The sequence below is a fragment of the Oryx dammah genome, unplaced genomic scaffold (genome assembly GCF_014754425.2).
Source record: "Oryx dammah isolate SB20612 unplaced genomic scaffold, SCBI_Odam_1.1 HiC_scaffold_24, whole genome shotgun sequence".
In the NCBI taxonomy this organism is placed as follows: Eukaryota; Metazoa; Chordata; class Mammalia; order Artiodactyla; family Bovidae; genus Oryx; species Oryx dammah.
In genome coordinates, this window is record NW_024070208.1 from 59,727,243 (window position 1) to 59,736,738 (window position 9,496).

The following is a 9,496-nucleotide window of genomic DNA, read 5'->3' on the forward strand; positions in this document are numbered from 1 at the left end:
ATTCTAACTGTTGCTTCCTGACCTGCATACAGGCTTCTCAAGAGGCAGGTCAGGTGGTCTGGTATTCCCAACTCTTTAAGAATTTTCCACAGTTTGTTGTGATCCACACAAAGTCAAAGGCTTTGGCATAGTCAATAAAGCAGAAATAGATGTTTTTCTGGATCTCTCTTGCTGTTTTTAAATCACCAGCTAATAATTTGTACTCATTGCATAGGTTGTGTGTGTGTGTGTGTGTGTTTGTGTGTGTTAAGATATTCTGAAGACCTGTCTCTCAAACCATAATTATACCAATTAGAGAAGAATCTTATTGACTGTGATAAATGATAGATAGTAGATGTGAAAAGTGAAATTGTTAGACTTTCAGTCCTCTCCAACTCTTTGTGACCGCATGGACTGTAGCCTGCCAGGCTCCTCTGTCCATGGCAATTATCCAGGCAAGAATACTGAAGTGGGTTGCCATTCTCTTCTCCAGGGGATCTTCCCAACTCAGAGAATGAACCTGAGCCTCCCACATTGCAGGCAGATTCTTTGCCATTTGAGCCACTAGGTAGATAATAGATACATAGAAGTAAATATGTGTATATGTGTGTGTGTGTTTGTGTCTTTAAGCTAGGAGGTACCAAAAGATACTGGGGAAAACTATTAATTTTGAGTTTCCTTTTATGAGACCCTAGGTTTTCAGATCAATTGGCTTCAAGAAACTACCTAAGTTTGCATTCTTGAAAAGTCAGAATACAAATACTAGGACCGCTCTTCCGCCGTCGTCGCCGCCATCCTCGGCGCGACCTAGCTCGCTCGGATCTGCTTGGGAGAATCCACCGCCATCCGCCACCATGGTGAACTTTACCGTAGACCAGATCCGGGCCATCATGGACAAGAAGGCCAACATCCGGAACATGTCTGTCATCGCCCACGTGGACCATGGCAAGTCCACTTTGACGGACTCCCTGGTGTGTAAGGCAGGTATCATCGCCTCTGCCCGGGCTGGGGAGACCCGCTTCACTGACACCCGGAAGGATGAGCAGGAGCGTTGCATCACCATCAAGTCAACGGCCATCTCCCTTTTCTACGAGCTTTCAGAGAATGACTTGAATTTCATCAAGCAGAGCAAGGATGGCTCTGGCTTCCTCATCAACCTCATTGACTCCCCTGGGCACGTCGACTTTTCCTCAGAGGTGACAGCCGCGCTCCGTGTCACTGATGGTGCCTTGGTGGTGGTGGACTGTGTGTCCGGTGTGTGTGTACAGACAGAGACGGTGCTGCGCCAGGCCATCGCCGAGCGCATCAAGCCAGTGCTGATGATGAACAAGATGGACCGGGCCCTGCTTGAGCTGCAGCTGGAGCCTGAGGAGCTCTACCAAACCTTCCAGCGCATCGTGGAGAATGTCAACGTCATTATCTCCACCTATGGCGAGGGCGAGAGTGGCCCCATGGGCAACATCATGATTGACCCCGTCCTTGGTACTGTTGGCTTTGGGTCTGGTCTCCATGGTTGGGCCTTTACCCTGAAGCAGTTTGCAGAGATGTATGTGGCCAAGTTTGCCGCCAAGGGCGAGGGACAGCTAGGGCCTGCTGAGCGGGCCAAGAAGGTGGAGGACATGATGAAAAAGCTGTGGGGAGACAGGTACTTTGATCCAGCCACTGGCAAGTTCAGCAAGTCAGCCAACAGCCCTGATGGCAAGAAGCTGCCACGGACGTTCTGCCAGCTCATCCTGGACCCAATCTTCAAGGTGTTTGATGCAATCATGAACTTCAAGAAAGAGGAGACAGCAAAACTAATTGAAAAACTGGACATCAAGTTGGACAGTGAAGATAAGGACAAGGAGGGCAAACCACTTCTGAAGGCTGTGATGCGCCGCTGGCTGCCTGCTGGGGATGCCCTGCTGCAGATGATCACCATCCACCTGCCTTCCCCTGTGACGGCCCAGAAGTACCGCTGTGAGCTCCTCTACGAGGGTCCACCAGACGATGAGGCAGCCATGGGCATTAAGAGCTGTGATCCCAAAGGCCCTCTCATGATGTACATTTCCAAAATGGTGCCGACCTCTGACAAAGGTCGGTTCTATGCCTTCGGCCGGGTCTTCTCAGGGCTGGTGTCTACTGGCCTGAAGGTCCGCATCATGGGACCCAACTATACTCCTGGGAAGAAGGAGGACCTGTACCTGAAGCCGATCCAGAGGACAATCCTGATGTTGGGCCGTTACGTGGAGCCCATTGAGGATGTGCCTTGTGGCAACATTGTGGGCCTAGTGGGCGTGGACCAGTTCCTGGTGAAGACTGGCACCATCACCACCTTCGAGCATGCCCACAACATGCGGGTGATGAAGTTCAGCGTGAGCCCTGTTGTCAGGGTCGCTGTGGAGGCCAAGAACCCGGCCGACCTGCCCAAGCTGGTGGAAGGTCTAAAGCGGCTGGCCAAGTCGGACCCCATGGTGCAGTGCATCATCGAGGAGTCCGGGGAGCACATTATCGCGGGGGCTGGGGAGCTGCACTTGGAGATCTGCCTCAAGGACCTGGAGGAGGATCACGCTTGCATCCCCATCAAGAAATCTGACCCAGTTGTCTCGTACCGGGAGACTGTCAGCGAGGAGTCGAATGTGCTCTGCCTGTCCAAGTCCCCCAACAAGCACAATAGGCTTTACATGAAGGCGCGGCCCTTCCCTGATGGCCTGGCTGAGGACATCGACAAGGGCGAGGTGTCCGCCCGCCAGGAGCTCAAGCAGCGGGCACGCTACCTGGCTGAGAAGTACGAGTGGGACGTGGCTGAGGCCCGTAAGATCTGGTGCTTCGGCCCTGATGGCACGGGCCCCAACATCCTCACGGACATCACCAAGGGTGCACAGTACCTCAATGAAATCAAGGACAGTGTGGTGGCTGGCTTCCAGTGGGCCACCAAGGAGGGGGCGCTGTGCGAGGAGAATATGCGGGGCGTGCGCTTTGACGTCCATGATGTGACGCTGCACGCTGATGCCATCCACCGTGGGGGTGGCCAGATCATCCCCACAGCTCGGCGCTGCCTGTATGCCAGTGTGCTGACTGCCCAGCCCCGGCTCATGGAGCCCGTCTATCTTGTGGAGATCCAGTGTCCGGAACAAGTGGTTGGTGGCATCTACGGTGTCCTGAACAGAAAGCGGGGCCACGTCTTTGAGGAGACCCAGGTGGCCAGCACCCCCATGTTTGTTGTGAAGGCCTACCTCCCTGTCAATGAGTCCTTTGGCTTCACCGCTGACCTGAGGTCCAACACGGGCGGCCAGGCCTTCCCCCAGTGTGTGTTCGACCACTGGCAGATCCTGCCCGGTGACCCCTTCGACAACACCAGCCGCCCCAGTCAGGTGGTGGCAGAGACACGCAAGCGCAAAGGCCTGAAGGAAGGCATCCCAGCCCTGGACAACTTCCTGGACAAGTTGTAGGCGGCCTCCGCTTAGCCCGCCACTGGGTGGGACTTGGCGCGGCCCCCGCGCCCAGGGACAAGTGACCACAGCAACAAGCCCCCACATTCTCCACAACACCTCGAGGCTGTCCAGACCCAGTAATGCTCTGCCTGACAGGTTTCTGGGGCCCACTTCGTGCCATCACTCAACATGAACACTTGATGCTGTTTCTTTCAATATTTATTTCCAGATTTCAGGGGCAACAAGTGCCCTTGGAGCAGGGACTTATCTGGCCGGTGGGGATGGGGGAGGGGATGGGACAACCAATACTTTTTTGTTGAGAGGAAAACTTAATGTCAAAAAAAGTTAAAAATAAACGCATTAAGAGGTTTATTTGGGTAAATGGCCCCTAGTGGATTTTCCTCCAGAAGGGGGCAAGAAACAAGCGGGTAGATGTTCTCTTTGGACAGAAGCTAGAAGGCAGGAAACCCCGCCCGCACAGTGTCACTGAGCACCTCCAGCTGTATTAGTGCCATTGGAATAATAAACTCAACATGGTGGAAAAAAAAAAAAAAAAACCAAATACTAGGACCACGTAAGGAGGGAAGAGCATGAGGTTTTTACAGTAAGCCATAGGTGTAGCATGTTTGAATTGGAATGACAACAGTACAATAACAGAAGAATAGCGCCTGTGAAAAAGGGTTTGGTTAAAACACCTGATTTTAATTGTACATTACTGGAAGCAACTGGTAAAATTTTGAAACTATTTTGCTACAAGTCTTCTAAGAATTGTTTTCTTAAGTATCTATATATTGTATGAGTTTCCATATAATCAAATGCAAATGTTTGCTTACAACATAGAAATTAAGCAGCTGTAAAATTCCATTGTATAGTTCTGAAATAAAAGATCCAAAGTTATATAGAGTTTGTGATTTTCTAAATCAAAGGTTGATTTTTCTTTTGGAAATATTTTTCTAGCTTATTTTTCTTTTTTCATTAATACCTAGCTTTTTTGCATTCACCAGGAAATCTTATACATTTATAATTCTGGTACTAAAAATGATTTCCCTTCATAACTTCTGTTAGTAAAAATAAATATATGGAATATTATGTACAGAAAATTCATTCTGTAAAATATTTAACTTCAAAAAACTGATATTATTAAGCCTAAAATATCAATTTCAGTAAAAAGCTATAAAATGCTATTAAATATAAGGGTTTCCTAATAACATATAATTTTATCTTCCATTCTAATGATTGAAATGAAAGTAACATCCCTTGCCCTATATATTTTCAGTAGAATGTGTTTAAACATATACAAAAGACTTAAAAATCAGTTTGAAATAAATCAATTTAGATTAATTATCTCTAAAACCTGAAGACAAGACAAGAAAATACTACTTTTTTTCCTTCATCTTTCAGTTTCATGAAGTAAAGCTGTTCTAACTCAGTGAAAGGTTCAGATACCTTCTTTTATTTCAAGAAGAAAAAAAAAGTGAATAGGGTTGGAAGCATGACACTGAAACTGAGAGACAGGGATCTCTAAAGTTGAGAAATTCAGGTGGCATAATGTCTCTATGCATTAACTTCAAAATAATCCAGCCTACATAATTGTAGCTGTGAAGAATGTATGCGTCCACAAAGAACAAAGTTATGCTAGAAAAATGAAGATCTCTAAGAGGAATGATTTTATTTTCTATATTAGGTCATGAAGATATTTAATCAAATAGGTTCTTAGTATACATTTAAGTGTCAATGAACTACATTGAAAATTATACTCTAAAAGGTCATCTCAAGTAAATTGAATCCAACACAAAGCTGTTTTCATACCCACACACAAACACTCCTTGTTACACTCATATATACATGCACACACACAAACACATCCAGTTCATCAGATGACTATTCAACACACAGGAACATGCACATAAATTCAAGCACAAACACACAGAATTCTGAAGAATTTTGTTTTATTTTTTATAAATATACACATGGAATATTATTAAGATATAAAAAAATCTCATATTTGATAGTATAATTTATTTATTAGCAAATAACTTATGAATACAAGTATCTAAGATGTTTAAAAGTCTTATTTAAAAGTATTCCTTTATATTAAAGTTTAGGTTCCTAAAGCTTAATATATAAAAATAATTAATTTAGTAGAATGTACTTTATAATTGAATAAAGATATAAATATACAGTGTTTATTTATTTTTCAAAAGCTACTTAATGTATTTAAAAATAATTTTAAGTAATATTAAAGCTATATAATTAAATCTATTTGGGTGGATATGGTTAGTGCTTTTATCTTTCTGCTCACCAGAAGTTTGTTATTATTATTCATATTTAGCAAATGTTGCCTTACATTTTCTTGAAGAGAAAGTATACCTGCTTCTGATTGCAGCCACTTAAATCTAAGTCAAGTTTTGAAAAATATAAATATTGCTATAATTAATTACTTAGGTACAGTGTATGACAAATAATTTATCTACCTTTTGTCATAAGGGATTATTCAGTGACTTCAAAACTGTGTGTAAGAAAGAATATTTTTTTATTTATGATATTTATTTTGTGTCATTGCATATGCCCATTTGTTAGTATGATATTTTAGCATTTGTCAGCCATTAGTTAAATGTTGATAGAAATTAGTCTAAGGAAATGATAGTTACATAGATTTGAAACCAAAATACTATATTTGGTTCAACACTTCTCTTTTCTATTAATATCAGTTTAGAATTGTCTACAATATTCAACTGAAATGCATTTAGTAAGTTTTTGATCTCTATATTGTCAATTCCACACATTTTACATTCTCTCAGTTTCATCATTTATTTAAATTAGTATTTTTCCAGGAACACAAAATAAGTATTTCTCTTTTAAATAATGAGTATTAAATAAATTTAGTTACAGCGACTATCAAGTATCAATACATTTTATAAAGAGCAATTATAAATTTTGAAGTGAATTTAATATTATGCATAAATTAGCTCAGGACAGGGAAATGCATCGTTAAAATCACTCTTTCCTTAATCACCATATTTGATTTAAGGAGAAAAGCTGGCTCCCTTTTTTTTTTAAACAAGGAGTGGTATATTTAGTTGCAATTGCTGCTTACATTTGCTTAGACCATGATTTCTCACACTGTTGAACTTTTATGTCAATTAGTTCTTTGATTGTGAAGTTGTTCTGAGCATTGTCGGATACTGAACAGTATCCCTGGCCTCAACCCACTAAAGGAAGTCATGACAACCAAAATGTCTCCAAACATTTTTTAGATCCCCTGGAGACAAAATCACCCCTTTAATTTAAAACCACTGGCTTAGACTCTTCAGTTTACAAATAAATACAGAACCTTGTTAATGTAATGTAATGTAATTATCCTACTGCTGTATCTTACCAGATTCTGTACCTATTAAAAATTCACTTACTGCATGAATATAAAATAATGTAAAACAGAGTGTCATTTTAATAAGATGGAATGTAGTCTAGCAATAGTCTGATTTTTATCTTTACTCTGAAGATCCAAGTAAGTGAAAAAAATAAAAGGAGGGAATTTAAAAGTGTATATTTTCTTTCTTTTGCTGTAAATGTTTATACTGTGCTAAAAATAAGAATAATTTATATACTTTCTGAAGTTTGTTATTTAGAATGATCAACATTTTCATATACTATTAATTACAAAGATTTCCCTTCTTTCTAAACTACCTTTGATTAGTTTAGCTTGATAAGTCAGAGTAGTTGATATTCCCAAATCATAAGACATATTCTCTGGGAATAGTGTCAAATACCTTTAAAGTTTTAAGCTTTTAATGCTTTTTTGTAATGTATTATCTATTCTCAAATTATTTTTGATAGTAAACAGATGAATGGTCACTATGATTATTGTAATTTCATTAAGTGTGAGGATGGCTGACAAATATATTTGCCTTTTTAGAATCTTGTTCTGTACTTTCATTCACGTTATGGACAGACATGGAGGACAGAAGAATCTGATAAACAGAAGATAGATCTGTCAAGGCTAATAAAATCTTTCAGTTAATTCCAAATTCAGATTTTTTTTTCCTGAGAAACTGACTACATCTTATCCATCATAGCTGACTCCTCTAACCTAAAAGGTTTAAACTAGCAGTAGTTCTTTGGTCAATATAAAAGATCCATTCCACCTGCTCTCTCTTTATAGACAAACACACACACACACACACACACACACACACACACACATACATACACACATTTATATGTTTACTTATATACATATAATACACCTTTAGACATATTAATATATATTGTAGATACTATATTATTAGTTTGTCCATGTCCATGCTCATGTGCATGTGTGATCAGTTGTGTCCAACTCTATGTGATATCATGGACTAGGCCCCGCCAGGCTCTTCTGTCCATGAAATTTTCTAGTCAAGAATATTGGAATGGGTTGCCATTTTCTACTCCAAGGGATCTTCTTGACCCAGTGATGAGACCCACATCTCTTGCATCTCCTGTGTGGGCAGAAGGAATCTTTACCATTGCATCACATAGGAAGCTGAAAATATTGATATATGTATGTAAATACATACTTAAACATATATGCATATCAGTTCAGTTGAGTTCAGTCGCTCAGTCGTATCCAACACTTTGCGACCCCAAGAATCACAGCACGCCAGCTCTCCCTGTCCATCACCAACTCCCAGAGTTCACTCAGACTCACGTCCATCGAGTCAGTGATGCCATCCAGCCATCTCATCCTCTGTCTTCCCCTTCTCCTCCTGCCCCCAATCCCTCCCAGCATCAGAGTCTTTTCCAATGAGTCAACTCTTCGCATGAGGTGGCCAAAGTACTAGAATTTCAGCTTTAGCATCATTCCCTCCAAAGAAATCCCAGGGTTGATCTCCTTCAGATTGGACTGGTTGGATCTCCTTGCAGTCCGAGGGACTTTCAAGTCTTATCCAACACCACAATTCAAAAGCATCAATTCTTCAGTGCTCAGCTTTCTTTATAATCCAATTCTCACATCCATACATGACCACTGGAAAAACCATAGCCTTGACTAGATGGACCTTTGTTGGCAAAGTAATGTCTCTGCTTTTCAATATGCTATCTAGGTTGGTCATAACTTTCCTTCCAAGGAGTGTCTTAATTTCATGGCTGCAGTCACCATCTGCAGTGATTTTGGAGCCCCCCAAAATAAAGTGTGACACTGTTTCTACTGTTTCCCCATCTATTTGCCATGAAGTGATGGGACCAGATGCCATGATCTTCGTTTTCTGAATGTTGAGCTGTAAGCCAACTTTTTCACTCTCTACTTTCACTTTCATCAAGAGGCTTTTTAGTTCCTCTTCACTTTCTGCCATAAGGGCAGTGCATAATAATAGTTGACTCTTCAAAACTCATTCCTCAAATCCAAATTGGGTCCTATTTTTCAAACAAAAACCATATTCTGTATTCAGCAAATACTTGAAACTGGAATGCATTTTTCATGTAGTGAGAAATCAAAGTCATGGTAAACAACTAAAATTCTGTGCAGAAAATTCTTTGTTTATGTGACATCAATAGCATTGGTCTCATAGTTTGTTCATTATAGAAACATTGCTTCTGGCACAGTATAAAAATTAACTTTAGTGGCAAAACCTTTACTTTCTAAAGTTTTACTTGGATATTTATTTCTGAAATGCCCATTTCTCATTAAAATGGCAGTAAATACTTATAAGCTAAAACCATGCTTTTACAAAATTAGTGTTAGTAAGATTATACATAAGTTCTGTCAAGTAAGGAAAAGATAATATATATTAGAAAATATTTCAGAAATATTTCCTTTACAAATCTGGTACTCCCCATTTTTTAAAATTTAAATTTATTCATTTTAATTAGAGGCTAATTACTTTACAATATTGTATTGGTTTTGCCATACCTCAACATGAATCTGCCACAGGTGTACACGTGTTCCCCATCCTGAACCCCTCTCCCACCTCCCTCCCTGTACCATCCCTCTGGGTCATCCCAGTGCACCACCCCTGAGCGTCCTGTATCCTGCATCAAACCTGGACTGGCAATTCATTTCTTATATGATATTATACATGTTTCAATGCCATTCTCCCAAATCATCCCACCCTCGCCCTCTCCCACAG

At 41.0% G+C, this 9,496-nt stretch overlaps 1 protein-coding gene across 1 annotated transcript; it reads left to right on the top strand.

The window, feature by feature from the left end:
• The first annotated feature begins 752 nt into the window (after positions 1-752).
• Positions 753-3,949, top strand: LOC120883280 (elongation factor 2). The gene has a single exon (XM_040267324.1). It carries the CDS (start codon positions 834-836, stop codon positions 3,408-3,410), a length of 2,577 nt encoding a protein of 858 aa, XP_040123258.1. The 5' UTR covers positions 753-833; the 3' UTR covers positions 3,411-3,949.
• The last annotated feature ends 5,547 nt before the right edge of the window (positions 3,950-9,496 follow it).

Coding starts and splice junctions, on each gene's coding strand:
- LOC120883280 (XM_040267324.1), top strand. CDS start 834: ATGGTGAACTTTACCGTAGACCAGATCCGGGCCATCATGGACAAGAAG.